We start from the raw sequence: 19,024 nt of genomic DNA, 5'->3' as shown, positions 1-19,024 counted from the left end.
ATCAGTCACTACTTGTAGCTATTTTCTATAACATCTAAAGCTCGCTCAGTTAAAAACAACAGGCATTTAAGAGGAGAAGGTAGCTAATAGAAGGAAAAGACAATGTATATTTATAAAATTTTTTATTTTGTAAACCCGCCAAGATTATCTTATCCGTTACAGTGTGAACTGTAATGTACATAACCACCCAGGATTAACAGACGTCAGAGTGGAAATGCAACAGGCAAAAATATGAGGGAGGGGGCATCAGGGGTTTACAGACCCTTAAAGGATGACACTTGACCTACACGTCAGGGGGCGGCATCGACATTTCAGCAAAATAGCTGCACATCTGGGTATATTTTTCAAGATTCCTCACAACTGTGATGAGTCGTGCTGCTTCATCTTTATTTCCATTAAGAGCTGCATTCTCCGCAAAGTGGTACTCGGATTTTATACATGTGGTTGGTACACATTACTGTTAAAATTATAGCAGATCATTTAGAAAAAAAAGTTTGCTTCGACCAGTATGACCTTAAAAGGGTGGCTCATTTTCTGTGTAGGTATATGAGATAGACCCCTAACAGCCACAACGCAAGCCATTCACTTCACGTCCATTGTCATTTAGAGTACAGTAAAAAACCAAAAAAATGGCTGCAGGCCAACATAAAATCTCAGGAGTAAGAAATTCTAATAATTTTTTCCTCTTAAATGTGACAAAATAAATTCAACAGAGGGAAAAATTATGAAGGGCCCATTTTCGGTCAAGTATTCCACCTACAATTTCAATAAAGCAAGGGCTTATGGACTCGCATGAAGAAAATTTTAAACTATTAACATCTTTCATTTAGATTAAGAAAAACATTCAAATGGACAAGGGGTGGGATGGGAAAGCTGGGGGTGTCCATGAAGGTCATTCATGTATGAAGACGGCATTGGTAGGTATGGAAAGGACAGGGAAAATTTGGGAGCTTAATGCAGAAACAAAAGCTACCAAATAAATTACAAGCATCTCAGTGGTAACAGGACCCTCCAACAGAGTACATTAAACCCGCAGGCTTACCACCACTCCCCCACCCCCCCACCATGCTGTGGTCCTCGCAGGCTTGGCCCTCCCTCGTTCAGTTGCCCACAGCTTCACTCAATGAGCTTCTTCGCCTTGAAGAAGCGGCGCAGGTAGAACACCTGCCAGGTGGCGAGTCCGATCAGGCAGCACATGGAGAAGATGCTGAAGTACAACACGCGCGTGTTTGTGGATTCTGCAAAGAGGGGGTGACGGTCAATGAGCTGGTGTGCAGGACAGCAAACCATAGGTCTTTAATCACCTGTATAACACCAGTATAAATGATAAACTATTTCTGTTTACTTATATTAAAGTTTATAGCATTGAACTTCCATCTTTTTTGGAGTTTGTAAAGTTTTGAAGGTGTCATTTTACCAGAGAAATATCAATCGATAAGCATGATTTTCATGATGTCCTTTACCTCAAGAAAATTCCAAAACTTAAGTCCTCATAATGCCCAGATTAAGAGCCAACATCTGATGTGAAATTAAATCTAACCGTGGGAGGATGATGGGGTTCGACGGCCAGCTGCCTGTGTGTGTTTTTGCTGACAGCTAGAATGATAATCCGATGTATGACATGGACAGAGGCTTACATGTTAAACTAAGAGTCATGAGTTGATTTTAGTAGCTTTTCAAGCCCTTTAAAAAAGTGACAAACTAAAATTGGAAAATAAACAAGAAACCCCAAATTAAATACTGTTAAGGATTACCTACCCTCCTTTTAAGCGTTTCAGTTTCAAGGTTAATTGTCAAATCTTGTTACTCCTGTAGTGCTCCAAGGATGATATTACAGCTTACAATATACAAATACACAAACCTTGTGTAACATCACTATAAATCACTTTACTTTGCCATGGGTCATCGCCTCCTAAGATATCCTTTAGTGATATTTAATCCCACCAAACATCACCAGAATGTCACATTTGATATTCATGCATTTTTGCCTCTGAATCACAGCATCCAGCCAGGTGTCTCTCACCATTGGTGTCCCTCATCTCCTCCTCGCGCTTCTTCATGTAGGCAAAGTCGTTGACGATGGACTCCGACAGGTCCTCAAGTCGCCGAAGCTCCACCTCCAGAGGTTTCAGCTTCTCCACCTTAGCAATCTGAGCCAAGGGAGGGGAAAAAAAAAAATCTCCCATCATGCTTCTGAATATGGACTTGGGATCATGGATAATTATGCCGTCTGCTGATGTGCAGCTATGTCGTTTGCATGGTGTTATGACCAGCACCTTCCAGTAGATGTCAGTGCCGGCCACCAGCAGAACCAGCTGCTAGACACACTGCAGCTGCCAGCTGACACACTCAACACAATCTTTCTGGTATGTGATGGCCAACCCCCTCCTGGGCCTCACACAGACACACATTCAGAGGGAACCCTGGTCTACATTGCTGAGGCTGCTGAGGACAAATATAATGGAGCCCAATTGAATGTTACACCATTTGGAAGGGATGAGAGCAGCCAGAGGCCACTGGGCCCAATCAAAAACTAGGAATGCCCCAGTAAGAGGCAGAGTCACTTCAGAGGGCCTCCTGCCCGTACAATACTCACTACATAGGGTACCTCTAGCTTTTAGGGACGTGCAGCTCAATCTGAAACCCATTAAGCCCTTCAAGGGTAGGGGGGGGGCTTTGTGCCCACTAAAACAAACTCCCATAAGAGCACTGGAAACCTGGATAACGTCAACCACCCAGCGTTGCAAACCTTGGCAGGAAGCCAAGGAAATTCATTCCTTCTCTGGATAAATGATCTAAAAAACGTCACGCGAGCGTGTGCAGCACTCTCAGGTTTTCCTGTACCTTTGCATTAATCCAAATAAACGGTTCAAAACTCCCACACGCCAAACCGGTTAAGCTGCTTGGTCACAATTAACACAGAATGTCCTGCCAAGTGACAAGAGGGCCTGTTTCCCATCTGTCACTGGTGTGACGCTCAGAGCCGGAGCATGTGCCCCACCCTGCACTGACAGTCTTCGAAAGGCCAAAGGAAGAATGGAGGGGTGGGTGGGATATGCTGGGAAAGGACGGGGGACACACCTCAGGAAGGGGCGGGGAGAGACGAGGCTAAAAGGGTGTCTCGTGAACGCTCTCGGAGTAGGTCTTCTCATCGTGCCTCAGCCAGCACACATCTGAGTCAGACCTCCAGTCCCAGGGAGATGAAAAGGCTGAAGCAGCAGTGCATGCTGGGCCAGCAGCAGGAGCAGCCTGATCCTGTGTCCCCCCCCCCTGTCAGAGCCACTTACCTCCTCGTAATTCTTTGCCTCCACACCGTGCTTCATGTCCAAATTGACCAGCTGGTCCGGGACCCGCCCAGTTCCTGGAACCCCGAATGAAAAGCCTTATTGTGAAGGGGGCCAAAAAATTCCGGGAAATAACCCACTGCCACCCCCCATACCCAACCTAGCCTCCCCCCCCCTCCCTGCACATTCCACTCACGTGTCTTTGAGTCAGAATCCCCCCCACCCCCCCAAATCCACCAAAATCAAAACAACTCTCAAGGACAATTGCTCACTTTGTGGTGGGTCAACTTTAATCATCTATAGTCCTCCAGCAGGACATGATGAATAACTGTGGCTAGTGGCAGTATAACAAATGCGTGGAAAAGACTCAATTTTTAGTATCACATAACGGTTAAATCAGCGCGACGTGGACTGGATTGAAATTAGAAATTGTAGTGGAATCTGCACTGACCCATGGGGAATTTGCTCTCAAAGCAGACTTCAAACATGTCGTAATCCTCTGTTGTGAAGGCAAACTTTCCTTTCGTTGCCTCCTCTTTTGAATACAGGATGTGGCCAGAGGAATCAGTGATCTGAGAAAATAATATCCAGAAAAACACAAAAACAAACAAGTGATGCCACTGATCTGGTTTCCATGGATTATATAATGACAACTGTAACAATATCTGGGATATCGCGGGTCACACCTGACACAGGGTGAATTTAGTGACTACATCAGACAGAACACCTTAGAAAGCCATATTTTGGGACACACACACCAAGTCACACCTTTTACACGTCAAGCTGATACATATTTATTACAAAAGAATGCAATTATTTTAAATGCTCAATTTGCAAGCACCAATTAATGACAAAGGCTTTAATTTTACGTCTAAGTGGAACTTATTTTTAATGCATAGGGCACGAATTCCTAATCTTTTGCACCTTTTTTCACAAACAATATAGATGTAACACTATTCGAATAATACAATTGATACAATCTTTGCAAAACATTCTTGGGGATTCCGTCGTAACCTTTGATCACTTGTAGTGATCTGGAGGGGGTATTTGGGCGGCCGATCAGACTTGATGCACATTACGCCGCAGCTCGCGTTTCCGCGTCAGGAGCGACACGGGGTTTAGAGTGACGTGTACATATCTCAATTACAGGCTGCAGAAACACAAAACATCCGCGAAGAGACGGTAGCAATTCGAAATTAATATTAAACTAAACGAAGATACAGATCAGCCGATTTCTTAAACAACCGAGTACAGATGCGATTTCTATAATTATACCTATATAATACCGATTGAAGGCAACCAGGAAAGCAGGAAGCCAAATAGAAAGAATGCATTCGTTTCTGTTTGTATAATTAACTACTTCGTTTTACTGACTTAATCGATGGGTGATCCCTTAAATGATATTAATTACATGTAAAGACTGATGCGTCTTTTGTAAAACGGAGCGGCTGTCGTGGAGGTTTCCCTGCGCGTCCGCGGTGCGCGCTCACCTTTAGGTTGGTCTTTGTGCTGGACTGCTCGCCAACCTCGTACTCCCCCGTAACTAGCACGTCTTTGTGGATCTCCTCCCGCAGACATTTGCGAGAATTGACGGGTAAAAAGAAGGAGATCGACAGGGCCGACCCGAGGAGAAACGGGATGAGGAATATCGCGTAAACCCGAGACATGGCTGCCGAGAGCCGGACGCGGTAGCGGGCGGTAGTTATGCCGAGCGGAGGCTCTTGGGTAGAGCCGAGCCGCCGAGCTAGAGCGCTGTCCCTGACGCGGAGGAGAAGCGCAGCTACCCTCACCGGAGTCAGGTCGTCCGTGCGATGTCGGCTATTTATTCGCTGCTCCTATCATTACTATGAATGGCAGTTGTTCCCATTCAACGCACTTACTGCTAGAATGAACTTTTACTTTGTGAAATGGTCAAGGGGGGGATAACACAGACTTAATGTTGCTTAATGGGTGTTATGGTAGGGAAATGCAAATGGCCGTGGACTGCTCTCCAAATTTACACGTGTTATACATGCAAAAAACAATTAGATCCCCTTTGACAGCCGCATAAATTGGAATCAGGGAATGGTGCATCATGGGATCTGTGGTTATGTAATGTAGTTTTTGGCCATTAAAGGAATCTTTTCCAGGTATAGCAGGTATCCTACTGCATGTCTTTATATCAGTCCCATGTCGGACACAGCTTGAAACTGTAACAAGCAATCAAGACTTTTTTTTGGGGGGGGTTAAGGCAGTAAACTGGAAAAACTACAGGTGTAAATATTTTGTGGAGTGGGTTTAACTCCGTTTTTTTTTGTTACTCTGTAATTGGACAATGTTGCTAATAGGTCTATTTTTAGGTACCAAAACACACTATTATTCGATTGTCACCAGGGCAGGGATTACCTATCTACATTAAGCGGAGCTGTCCAGTTGCCAAGGAAACAGCCCTCCAGAGGACCTCGGTGTGAGGCAAAATTACATCCAGTAGCACAAACTCAGACTGCCAAATGTGCGGTCTTTCGCTGTCATACACATTACGTGAATTCTCCAGTCTCACTAGTTCACATAACCATGTGTCTCTGATTAACCTCTAAAGAGAATTAGTTTCTAAGCTTTTTCTAGAGCTCTTCAACTAGAAATACTACTATAATGTTGTTTTTGGCAATAATTTTTATTTTGACCGGTTTATAACTTTAGACATCTGTATGGGCAGTGTCCCCAAACAGCTACCTAATACAATGTAGTGTTTACAAATGCAGCAGGCATTCCTTTGACCAAGCTGTGCTAATATTTTGTGTGCTTTCTTGTGTTAAAATCACAATTCTACATCACTCAAAGCAATCCTTATCGGCAACAACAGATTTTCAAAAACGTTAAAATGTTTATTTATGCTGGCAAATGAGGACAAAGGCATGCTGACATAATCTTTGCCATAGGTTATGAATGTTCCATCACCTCTGCTGGCCATTTTCACAGTTATTAATCATATTTCCCAAGAGCCAATCAGAAATTTCTGTCAAATAGCCTAGACTGCTGGTTTTAATGTAGGGGAAACAAAAAATAAAATAGTACTAAATAAAAAGCACATGACCTCCCTCTAAAAGAAAAATATCATCCTGTAAGTCTAAAGAAGATAATCAGCTCTCCATCTTCCCCCTAACCTGCAGGCCACCATTCTTCTCCACTCCCCCCTCAGTTAGGCAGCGCCTGCCTCTTCCCCTGGGTCTGAGTGCAGACGTAGGCTGGCGTCACAGTGTTCTAATTTTACTGCTGTTGATGCTGATGTTAAAAGAAAGCACAGGCACCTGCTATTTTCTGCTACCTCTCTATCACCCAGGGGCTGGCAGGTGGTATTAATAGATGGAGTTATTACGTGATTATCTGCTGCACGGCTTTTCTGTGGGGGACCATTTTGGATCGGTGCTGATTTTTGTGAATGGATCAAGCATTTGCAGCATCCGGCAGCACTTGCCTAAACAATAAAGTTCCTTCCTTTTGCAAAAGATGTATTAAGCAATTACTGTGTCATTTTGTCAACACATATTGCCGTTATTCATTATTTTAGGATTCTATTGGGGAAAATAGTCTTACTGATTAGCAATGACCTGAAGGTCATCCATGATTAGGATCATGGTCCATTTTGTGCAAGGATATCATATTTCTCAAAGTGTGATGACTGAAGGTTGCTGCTGTTACATCCAAAACATCTTTCACAGCATTGCTGCTCCTTGTTGTCCTTTAGACTGAGAGGAACATACAGCCTGACGATGATGAAGAAAAATGTCATGCTAAGGACTTAAAAGCCATCATGCGATGAGGCTGTCATAGAAAAACACAGCATGTTACGTGTTTTTACATGTAAGCTTTCATTAAAACTAGACGAGTATCTTTCTTTGAAATTTTTTCTAAAAGAAGCTTGTTCTACTTCTACCTTTGATTTTCAACACATTTTTGAGTGCTTTTGAAGTACCATTATAGCACATACCTCAAAAAAGTACAAAACAATGGTTTCCAAGGAGTCAAGGTCAACATCACAGACAGGATCACGATGATCATGGGCAGCATGTCCCCCACTTATCGAACCTGTTTAGTCTAGGTCACACTTCAGACTTATTTCCCAGATGTACACATGATTTACAGCAGGGATATTCAAATCTGGCCCTCGATTCCAAATGCTTTCAGTTCTCCCACTTAGTAAGTTTAATAATTACTGATTCTGATTTGAATAGCCCTGATTTACAATATCGTTTCATTTCAATTTTCATGTTGCATGCAGCTGTATTTTAAAGTGCTATACTGATGGCCTAATTTCATAAAGAACATGAATTACATTGTGTAAGAAAATGTGACAGGAAAGGAACAAAGTATTGCGCTGTGAATCACAGCACAAATTATTACTCCATTTATTATCAAAAATGTGTGTGTATGCATTTATTTCCTCAGCTGACAATTTTATTTACAGTCATTCATAATGCAATTAATTTAGAGGTCCAGTAAAGTGCTTAGGAGTTAAAATGTCATTGGGACTTGGAACACCAGCCTCCAGGTGACTGACGCTCCCTCTTTCCCCCTTAGTGTGAAATAATGCATTACTACAAGTATGCACCTACTGAAAATTGCAAATACAGACTGAGACATTGATTTCTGTATTTCTGTGAGACTTTAATAGTTTCCCAGCAAAAGCACTGCACTGAAACATAAATATCCTGAATTATACCAAGCCGTGCATATAAAAGAAAGGAAAAAAACCTTACTGCAGTATTCCATGTAATGCAACTGCAGTAGGTTGTTCGTATACAGTGCCAGTCCCTAGCAGGATGTGCAATGTAATCAGCATTAAGGTCCACGACCGTGGACAATGACGATCGCTGGTTTTAATATGAACAACCGCGGCACTAGTATGCTAGGCAGACAGTCTCTCCCACGCCCAAGTCACAGCTGCTACGTAGAAAGACGGCTTATGTAACGTGACCCACCCAGTACGTTTCCAGTAACTGCTTAGCTAACTGTCAGTCTACTGCTTGGGTGATTTATATGTGGACGGCCGATTTGCGAGTACAAATCAGTATTCAGATACTGATATATAATCTATTGACACCTAAATCAATTAAATGCGTCTTCTAAGTGAGCCTAAACCTGCACTAGTTGTGACAGCTAGGATGTTCGAATCGTTTTATTGCGCCTGCAGTGAACATTTTCTGCCTCGATGTCCAAAAGTTAGGCTCGTTAAGGAAAAAATAATAACCACAAAAAACTTAAACGTTAACTATATCTTGGAGGAGAATAATTTAACGATACCTGTTGCACCCTATCGTTGCTAACGTGCAAAGGCATTTTAAATACGCTGTTGCTTCCCAATGCTTTAGTATCTTCGTTTAATTCACAATCGGTTTGTGCAATTATCTCATATGGAGCTTTGCTGCTACGGCTTAAAGAAAACAAGATTAAATGTCTCTATGCTGCCAATTTGACTGATTTGAAACGCTTCCTTTTTATATAAAATAGCTCCGATAACCTCGGTTGCATAGTAACCTGCAACAACTTGCGATTGCCATGGAAACAGTGCCTACTATTTGCTTACCCTACAGTGCGCAGGCTACGTAAAAACGTGTCATATTTCTAAAAATTTCCACCGTTGAAAGACATGTCTATATTTGGTCACGGAAACTGACGTCATGGCGCTAGCGTTGACGAGTTACATAAAAAAAGACACACGCACGCATGCTAGAACGTACTGACGTTTTCCGTAAACCTCGGAGACGGAACAACAAACAGTCAGGTTGTGAGGATCGTTGTCGGATTATCTTATTTTTGTCCACGGCTTTTTTGACAGTTTTAATTTAGTGTTACACTTTTAGTTTTCCTACTTATCTAAAATGAACCAGATGCTAATGCAAAACTAAAGGCTAATGTCTGAATTCAACACAGCCTCAACACTTTGAATGCAGAGTTACTGTGCTAAGTAACCGCTATTATTTGCCTTTTTTTTTTTTTTTTTCCTGCAGTGGGAAGTACGTGCGAATTATAAGAAGCTATAGGAAGAACATTAGCACAAGATGTTTTTCAGACTTATTTATTTCTTATACCTGACAAACATTTTGCTTAAGACAAGCATTTCAAAACTCTAGAAAAATAAAAATATAAATGTCAGAACAGTTACATGTAAACACAGCAAACGTTTTCACAGAAAACTTATCCCATACTCCAATTAAGACCACTTATAGACCATGGTTAGACAAAGTACACCATTTATGAATGCGAGTTCACAATAGTTACTTCAATCAGAGACTAATCTCATTAGATTATCACTATTGCAGTAAGCACATTAGTCAATTTAAGTAGTAGATTAAATATATCTAGCTAGCACCAATAAATTGAAAACCATTAAATGTGATACTTCTACAATGCATGATGTCACATGCTTTAGACAGCAGTAGTAGGTTTTAGCATGCTTTTTGCTACACTTGAGGCGTGTATGGTTGATGAGTGTCCTGTCAGAAAGTCCATGCCACTACCCTGATATTGGTGTGCTCATACGCTAAAATGTTTGTCTAAAGAGAGTTTGTAGAGTTACCCTCATAGGGCAAGAAGAGTGGGGGAATTAAGAGAGTCTGAAGATTGATCATTGCTGCTGCTTCCCCTCCTGTGGGCCACACCACAGTTGGGAGTGGCTTCTGCCTCAGGGTAGGTGAACACAAAGGAAGATGTGTATGTTGTGCAGGCAGGGGTGCAGGTCACTACTGGGGTGCACAGAGGCTCAAAGTCAGGTGTGGCTGATGTGTACAGAGGTTCCCAGTCTGGTGCATAGAAGGAGTTGCAAAGGTCCATATCTGGCACAGAACGGACGGTCTCTTCTGCAGTCCTCTTCAGCGATTCCAGCAGTTCTAGAGACTCCTCCAGTGAGCTGTCCAGGTCAGACATCTTGACTGTTGAACCACTAACCTCAGCTTCAGAGCCAGGAAGGAATGTGGAAGATTTGGAAGAGGCTACAGACTCCTTCGGCTGGCTTGTCAAAATGGCATTTCTGGTGATGGAATTTAGGTTGTCACAGAAGCTGTGTACAGGGGAGACTGAAGTCTCGGGAAAGCCCACGTCCAGGTCAGATGGGATCTTGCAGGCAGGCCTGTGAGCGGCTAGGATAAACTCCAGTCGATCCTTCTCTTTCATTAGGTTGGCAATTTCAGATTGCAGTATGGATTTCTCATCCTCCAAAACATCAGTTTCCTGTGTAGCAGAATAAACACTAGTTATTGAAGAGTCAGAGTACACACAGACCTTTCTCAAATAAAAGCATCTTCGAGATGTTTTACTTACAGCTTGCAGTGTGTCAGTCAATTCTCTCCGTCTGTTGCGGCATTTTGCAGCAGCCATCTTATTCCTCTCTCTCCGGACTTTCTTTTTCTCTTCCTCCTCAGGAGAAAGCTAAAAAAATAATAATTCATTTAACTTAAGCTCAAAGTGACTGCTTCTGTCATTTAATCCTCAGCTGGACATTTACTGGTTTAAATTGCAAATAATTCCCCCAGAAGTACTTGCAAAGCTTGTATAAAGCAAGATGCAAAGATGGCTTTATCGTTGCAATTTGTGCTTACCTGTTCAATTTTGCCCCTCCTGCCAGAATGCAGCTTGGGTCCACTGCTCCTAACCATCCCAATTCTAGGATAGGCTGAGCTCGAATCTTGGGTAGCGTATGGATGCATTCGTGTCTGTGATGGAGCCACGGAGGAGATAAGGGTAGTTGGCTGGACCATCCACTGCAAGTCCGGAGTTGTGGAGACAGCCGTGACAGTTGGGATGAAAGAAGCGCTTGCGACCGAGAGGTCAGTGAAGTCCTGTAAAAAAGATGACGGGATTGAAGTTTTCAGAGTTTTTGCGGAGCTTTCATACTATTGGCTAAATGAAATGCTGCAGATGTTGTGGAGGCGTCAATAAAATTTACACCCACAGCTAATAAATATGCATGAAGTTGTATATACACTAGACTGAGCTCCGAAAATGCAGTAGCTTATATCCGGGTGGTACGCATTCTGTCATTAAAGTTTACTGTGAATTCATTTGTACATAAATAAAACAAGCCACTTAATTCATGTTCGTGCTGTACTGCTCGTCGCAGTAGCATGCACATGAATTGACTAAGTTTCGTAGAAATAATATAGAAAAATTTTATTCTGATATGACAACTAGAAACTTATGCCGAATATAATGTAATGAAACAAAGACAGTCTTGAAAAGCAATATTTCAATAAAAACAATGTAGTATGTCATATGGTAATGTATATGTGACATTTTCTCTAGATAACTGTACATATACAACGTTATAATAGCTCTAAAGCAGTTTTATATGTATATGTCGTATACGTTAAATTAAAAGTTATTTCCGAATCAAATGTTAAACTCACCTGAGTTTGATTAATAGGAGAGCCGATGCTTGAATAGGAGTCTGCCGGAGATGGATAGTATGTAAGGTTGTCACCGGCTGGAGAAGCTGTGCTGCACCTTGAAGACGAGTCACACTCCGGAGCAAAGTTGTTGTACATCATTAAAATATAAAAGTAGATGTCGTCCTGAAGAAAAGTTTAGTTTTCAGCGATGATTCTTGCCTTTCCTTTCGTCGATAAATAGACGGTCAGTTCAGATCATTGGAAGCAAAGTGTCCCGTCTCATTTACCCCGTACTCGCGGAAAGTGAATTGTTGACTGGTGCAGTTGCGAGTCTTTTATACTTTTCTCAGAGACTCTTCACGGAAGAGCCAAATATTTTGTAGGGGGGAGTATTATACAAAATCTGAAAAGACTTAACTATTTTAAATGATTTTGTTTTTCTTTTAAGATAAATAAGAATATTTATTATTGGTAAAGCTAAAAGTATAACAAAGATTTTAATACATCCAGTATTTTTGTAAAAAGTACCAAAAATTGTGAAACCGCATCTACCTTCTCTTTGCAATATAGTATGTTCTCGAACAGGGGATCCCAATACGTAATTATCCTTATATGGAATGCATCCTGTGAAAGGGGCGGATTACTTATGGGAACTGTGCAAAGCAAGTCTTCTGTTATTGGCTGAGAGGTTGAAGCGTAAAGACCTTGCTGCCAAAAACAAAATGTTTTGAACAAGGCGGTGACGGGTACTTTTATTTTTGTTTTGTTTATGTTTGTTAGTTTTTTTTGCCAATTGTACATGTGGGAGTACAGATACATAGGAACCCCTAGTTTGCTCTGCTTTGAGACAAACACACACACATACAAACACAGAATTTTATATATATATATATATATGATTGTTTACAATGAGTGTTTTGTGCATTTTAACTTAACTTGGATTATGATCGTTTTTGTTAATTCCAGAAATCAGCTCTCATACTAATTACGTAATTACGTTTAAATCAGCCTACATTAGCCTAAGGCTGTGGTACCTGGTATGAATTTTCAGGTGGGTGTGTCTATCAGAATAATAGGCTTGATCAAGGTCATTATCCACTATTGTGCAGTTCTGATCGCTTGCCATTTTATTTATTTATTTATTATGCTTGGGAATTTTCAGAGAAAAGTCAATTGAAAGTCTTGAAAGTTCATAAGGCTAAGGATTCCATCCAGTTGCATTACTACAGTGGTTTAATTCTAACTTTCATATATTTAAATAAATCTCTGACCATGGAATTGGAAATGTAGACTACCAATGTGATCATTTTTAGCGTTTATCACGCTACATATTAAATCATTATCGTGTTACGTACTGTAACTGTATAAATTGCATACAGTATAGCTAATAAGTAATTAAAGTTGTGACCGTAATTCGGATATCATATCGATTAATGCAGCTGTATTATCTGGGGTAACTGGTGTTTTAAGGTGACCGTTCTGTAAAGACATTGAGTAAATGTTTAAAACTCTGTTTTTATTATGTATTTAGATTGTTGCGAAGATAAATTTCTCTCTCGGTTGGGTCGGATTTGGATAGGGTTTCCCTTCCCATTGCCTGTAACGTGTTTATTCGAAACAGAAGCCGTTACCTTGGTAACGCCCCAGGCCGTGCGTTAATGACGCAATGTGACGTATTAGCGTCGGAACGTAAATCCTTGAGGCGGGGCCAGTATAGCTAGTGGTAATGGCTGTCTCTTGCTAAGTTTGTGCCTATTTCAATGTAATGGATCTGGCGTTTAATAAACCATTAAAGCAGACATATTTTTTAGAACATGCATAATATTTTAAACACTTGAATCATATGAAACCGCTACGAACTGAAGTACCTTATCCGCGCATTCAGTCGGGGAGTTTTAAAGTAATATTAAAAACATTTCTGACGGTTAAAACGATAATATATGTGACGAAAATATGTTTGTGAATGGAAATTTGTAACGTATTATCAGTTGATTTTCCACTGTTCTTTAACCATTTTCTTTCACATGCAGGATATTTTATTTAAATTTGTTAGACGGATGCCGCGAGGTCCTAAGTTACGTATTGTAGCCTGTGTGTAAACGAATAACATACTATTATCTTGCCGTGAAGGTCAAGTCACTGCCGAGAAATAGCCTACTGACTGCCATTGAAATAGTCTTGTTGTGTAGGCTACAAAAAAATCCAAGATTAACTGTTTTTTTTTATTCCACTGTTTTGAAAGCCACTTGACAACTAGACTCATGTAGGCCTAGATGTACGTAATACTGTAGTGTGTTTATAGTTCATATAAAGCATCGTGATATGCATGTACAATGCATAATGTAAAATCACTAAAGTGAAATGTACAACATAAACCTGTGCTGATAAAGTTCCCGTACAACACAAGATTTAATTACCGGTTCTACATTGCCTTTCCCGGTTCGGACCACCATATAAAAAATCACAGAAGCTGCTGCGGCAACTGGCGAATGCAATTCCCGGCAACTTGAGGCCAAGTGAACAGGATGTACATATATGGTATGGTGGGCATTTCATTTGATTGGCTGGCTGACCAACGTTATGCTGCTCCATTCTGTGCAATTTGCTGGAGACAATTGTTCTGCCAGGCTATCACACACGCAATATGAGATAATGAAAAGAGCATTACAAAGGCCACAGCGTGGACGGTTGTTGCCAACATTGAAATTCCCGTCACAAAACGTCCTCAGCCATCACACTGTTTGATGCCACCGCACTTTTTTAGGAGAGATCTTTTGTTGCTATGTTGGTGAAATTTATATTGGTTTGTTAATGCTTATGAAATATGGTTTGTATTTAAAAGTAAAACGTGATATACTACAGTAATCATTAAACCCTGTAACTGAAATAAACAATGCATCCGTTGCCATACCTCTATTTGTATTAATTAATATACTGAGCAGAAACATGGCAGTCAGATTACTTGTATTTGTAGAATATGACTGGTCGTACATTTATGATTAGGACCCAACGGTGTTGCTTTGCAATCACAAGCAATTTTATTTTTCCCAGAGAGAATGCTTTCAATATGAGAATGAGATATTTTTAGGCAAAATATCTGATCTGTGACCGTTTGACGGATTTCAATGACATTGCTGCGTCTAGATACGCGTATAATTGCTTAATACACTGAAAAAGAGAATTCATTGTATTTTGACATCTAATCAGAAAACGTCAGTTTTCTTGTAAAATGGCTTTTTTGTTCGATGCGTGGGTGTAAACATCTGTAAATACTGTATTTCAGAACTGACAAGCTTCACGTGACAATGATCACAGTTTCCTTGTTTTAATAGGGGGATATATAATAATATGTTGAATTTAGGCTTTTACAATTTGCAATGTAATATAGTTTAAAAACGTACATTTCTTATGTTAATGATAAAAGATATTAGCGTATTTTGTCCTGATAATAATAATACAAAAGTGTTTATTTTATCAAGTACTGCCTCCCCCCTACCATGAGAAAATGGTACCGCCTTAGCCACAGATTTCATTCATAAAAATCTGGCACAGTATAAAAGGGGGAGCTTGCAAACTAATCCATCAGTTACCGGGTTAATAAACCTGGTGGAAGGAATTGCAAGCAGCTCACGAGAAAACATTCGTCGTCTTGCCTCTCGAAAGATTTCAAGATAATTATCCTTAAATTTCCATCGCCTTTCCAGACGAAAAATGTTTCCAAACTTAAGCACCGACAACGATTCTTCGTCTCGCTGCAGTACCGCATCTCCAGTCGGGGACACCCTTACGTACTTCCAGCAGTCGCCAGCTGACTCGTTCTCCAGTGCCTCTGCTTCTCCAGTCCGGAACACACAGGTACAAATTTATTATTTTAATCATGCATGCCCTTTGCTTGTGATTTTTTGTGCATATTCACGTATACCACAAAAACAGTATTTATTTGTGGTACAGTGTTGGCACCTGAATTTAAGGGCAGCATAAAATGATTATGACACATGCCTGTTGAATATCATTATCTATGCACATAAAATGCTGTTCAGCCTTTTGTAAAAACGCTGTTATTCTGTCATGTGTGTAAGGACGCGTCCATTGCAGTGTAATTTATTCGTGAAGTATTATAAGGACTTTTACATATAATAAATTTCACCATTTTACTTGCTCAAGGAATTGTCGATGATGTTTATATGCTTCAAAGATAGGAAGTATTTTTGCAGTTTATCATTTTTACTTCATTATATATTAATAATTCTAATCATCCAGCACTGGAATAGTGTTTGTAAGAGTTTATGAAATGCACAATAAGGTATATCCCACTCGTACCTCTTAGACAGAAGCTAAAAATACACAGAGAGTGTATTTCTGTTTCTTGCGATCTCAAAGGGCTGCATGTTTGTACAGAGGCTTAGCGAGGGGAAAGAAATCATTCAGGAGACTCCACAGCAGTCTTGCGTCAGTGTCGACGTCAGCAAGAATTATAAAGCCCAATATTGATCGGGAGGGCACTATTTTTGGTTTCTTTAACAAATTTATAGAAAGTAAGAAGAATTTATACATTCTAACGTTAAATGTGGCTTGATCATTTTCACTGTTATTCTGCACTCAAACCAAATCTTACACAGAAGACATGAACAGCCACAGATAAATATCGCAAATATTAATAATCTTTAGTATTTTGTCTTTTGTATTTTAACCTGCTTTATAAGAGATTTATACGTCAAAACTACATAAACTGTAATACAGATTACACAGTGATTTGCGGTGCGTAATGCAACGTAAGTTCTCTTTAATGTGCACAATTAATCAAAATATCGGGATAAAAATGTGGCACTATCAATTTAACAAATTATCTGATGTTTTTGCAGGAACTTCGCACAGATATGGATGTTGCCGGCACTCCCTTTGTTCCGACAGTGACTGCAATTTCAACCACCCCGGATTTGCAGTGGATGGTCCAGCCGACCATGATCACATCTGTCTCCCCTTCTCTGGGTAGCTCGCAGACATACAAAGTGCGCAGCTCTAACCAGCCGGCTCCCAAAGCAGGCGGAAGCAAAGGACCAACCACTGGCAGAAAGGGGAAGAATGAGCCGGTAAATAAATGCGTCATTTTCAACGCAATCTGCTACGTAGCTAAATCCTATTAAACAAACATTGTTCCGAGTAACTGTTTTTGCTATCCTTAAAAAAAAATCGGTATTGCCAGTAGTCCAGTGTTTTTTTGTGCATGCATCGCACAGCGCAGCTCTACCGGTGTGCCTTGCCCAGGCCGCCAATTTATATTCAGGTCATGGGGAGTCTGCAACAATGGTCTATTTTTAGACACATTGCAGCTAACCATGCACTGGTAGACTTTTTAGTTGGATCTATTGGCTGTGGAAGTTGACGAGCTGGGATGGATAGAGTTTTTGTGAAAGTAAGCATCATTTTATTTTGGCCAAAATGCTACAGCTCTCTCCAGAAGAAGAGGAGAAGAAGAGAATCAGGAGAGAGAGGAATAAGATGGCTGCAGCGAAGTGCCGCAACAGACGGAGGGAGCTAACAGACACCTTGCAAGCCGTAAGTGAGCTTCGTATGGTCGTCAAATGGCATCACACTGAACAAAGCAATGTCTGCATTTATAAACAAGATCCATGTGTTTTTCCTTATCGCTTGGCTTTTCTCCAGGAGACAGATAAGCTAGAAGAAGAAAAAGCAGCCCTTCAGTCAGAAATAACCAATCTCATGAAGGAGAAAGAGAAGCTGGAGCTCATCCTTGCTGCTCATAAACCAGTCTGCAAAATAGCAGAAGACCTGGATTGCATCTTCCAGGAGCCCATTGGCTCTCCCCAGCTGCTCTCCAATCTGGGAAACAGCAAGTTCTTAGAGGACACTGCACCGGAGGTTCCTGTGCTTCAGGATACAGATGCCTCCAGCTTCCCGACCACAGCCATCTCAGGGAACTCCAACATCCTGCTGTGCTCCAGTGCTGATGTCAACATCAACGACCTGGAACCTTCGCTAGACATGAAAGAGGAGCCATTGGATGACTTGCTCCCCAGCCTAGAGAAGACCTCCATTGAAACGGCCCGGTCTGTTCCGGACATTGACTTGAGCAGCTCCCTTGGGGTGACGGACTGGGAAACCCTGTACAAGTCGGTGTCCAGTGACCTGGAGGCCCTGAGCACCCCAGTGGTGACTTGCACCCCCACATGCACCAATTACCTGTCAACTTTCGCATTCACCTACCCGGAGTTTGACTTGCTGAACGAGGGAGTGGCTAGTCCCAAAGCAGGTGCAAGCAAAGCAGACTCAGTAGTAGATATTCTCAATTCTCCAACCCTCTTAGCCTTATAATGTTTAGCATTAGAGTGGATAAACTGGACAGCAATTGATGACTGCAGAGTCTGACACCACTAAGCATGATATATTGTCTGAGGTCATTGCTGTGATCCAAGCGGTTGATCTGGTGGTTGCATTCATGAAATGTTTACTATGACTGAACCCGTATTAACTTCTTCCAAATGCATTTTAATGTAGCTAAAGCATGACATTAATTTCCCTGACTGAAATGTTAGCTATGGTCTGGTATTAAACGCATGCAAAAAACGTGCCATATCATTTCAGAATTACACAGTCCATTTGTTCTTTTTTTTGGTGCTAGATTGTTTACTGTATCGTGGAGCTAAGAAATGTATTGTTTTGTGTTTTGATAGCAATAGTATGCTAATGTAAAAAATGAATATAGTGTGTATAAGTATATATCCCTGTACTGTAACTGCATACCTCAATTTTGTCATTCAAACTGTGATTTTGCATCATCGTTTACAGTTTTCCATGAAAACATGTGGTGTGCTATAATTTATCAAGATGTATTTTATGATATAGTTTATTTTTCTACCTTAAAAGTTTTCACTTGTTCGTCAAATGGAGAAAAGAGAAATAAGCATTGACTGCTTATCTATGGATAGTATCATTAAATATATTTGAAGTGTATTTGGCTCTTGTGTTTTACGTCATCTCTGTGAAAAATCTAAAATATGTTTTAAAAGGAGTTAAATGAGGATTAGCCACAAATGTTTCAGAGTCTGTGCCTATAATTACGTTTGAAGGCAAGGTATTTCATTTGGTGGAAAGGGGAATTTCAGATTGTCCATAGGTAAATACACTTCTAAAACATCACAGAGAGATTAAAATTTAACCGTTTGGAAACTGGCATTATAAGAATATTACTCATGCTGTTTGGGTTGGCCAGCGTGACAAGACATTCAGGAACATATATATCAATCGTCCATCTGTTGACTATCTAATATATCTAATAGATCTGTCTATGTAAAAATTCAGATGCATTCTGCAAATAACAGCATTTTACCTAATGTATACGGAAATTGCTATAGCTGA

At 40.7% G+C, this 19,024-nt stretch overlaps 3 protein-coding genes across 5 annotated transcripts; 1 reads left to right on the top strand and 2 right to left on the bottom strand.

Moving 5' to 3' along the window:
- Positions 1-105: 105 nt before the first annotated feature.
- Positions 106-5,073, bottom strand: LOC111852420 (transmembrane emp24 domain-containing protein 10). Its single transcript, XM_023828316.2, has 5 exons — positions 4,775-5,073; positions 3,736-3,856; positions 3,288-3,361; positions 2,024-2,150; positions 106-1,238 (listed from the first exon to the last, which is right to left on the bottom strand). Exons 1-5 carry the CDS (start codon positions 4,949-4,951, stop codon positions 1,117-1,119), a joined length of 621 nt encoding a protein of 206 aa, XP_023684084.1. The 5' UTR covers positions 4,952-5,073; the 3' UTR covers positions 106-1,116.
- A 4,250-nt stretch (positions 5,074-9,323) lies between these two features.
- Positions 9,324-11,971, bottom strand: LOC111852518 (protein c-Fos-like). Of its 2 annotated transcripts, XM_023828544.2 has the most exons (4): positions 11,666-11,970; positions 10,859-11,098; positions 10,581-10,688; positions 9,324-10,490 (listed from the first exon to the last, which is right to left on the bottom strand). In XM_023828544.2, the coding sequence occupies exons 1-4, from the start codon at positions 11,804-11,806 to the stop codon at positions 9,843-9,845; spliced, it is 1,137 nt and encodes a 378-aa protein (XP_023684312.2). In that variant the 5' UTR covers positions 11,807-11,970; the 3' UTR covers positions 9,324-9,842. The 2 variants fall into 2 exon arrangements, with proteins under 2 accessions (XP_023684312.2, XP_023684311.2); XM_023828543.2 differs by having other exon boundaries at positions 9,324-10,688; positions 11,666-11,971.
- Positions 11,972-15,245: 3,274 nt separating this feature from the next.
- Positions 15,246-18,619, top strand: LOC111852373 (protein c-Fos-like). Of its 2 annotated transcripts, XM_023828239.2 has the most exons (4): positions 15,246-15,502; positions 16,510-16,737; positions 17,096-17,203; positions 17,312-18,619. In XM_023828239.2, exons 1-4 carry the CDS (start codon positions 15,359-15,361, stop codon positions 17,978-17,980), a joined length of 1,149 nt encoding a protein of 382 aa, XP_023684007.1. In that variant the 5' UTR covers positions 15,246-15,358; the 3' UTR covers positions 17,981-18,619. The 2 variants fall into 2 exon arrangements, with proteins under 2 accessions (XP_023684007.1, XP_072555362.1); XM_072699261.1 differs by having other exon boundaries at positions 17,096-18,619.
- The last annotated feature ends 405 nt before the right edge of the window (positions 18,620-19,024 follow it).

The sequence above is a fragment of the Paramormyrops kingsleyae genome, chromosome 14 (genome assembly GCF_048594095.1).
Source record: "Paramormyrops kingsleyae isolate MSU_618 chromosome 14, PKINGS_0.4, whole genome shotgun sequence".
In the NCBI taxonomy this organism is placed as follows: Eukaryota; Metazoa; Chordata; class Actinopteri; order Osteoglossiformes; family Mormyridae; genus Paramormyrops; species Paramormyrops kingsleyae.
This window is presented reverse-complemented; position numbering and strand designations above follow the sequence as displayed.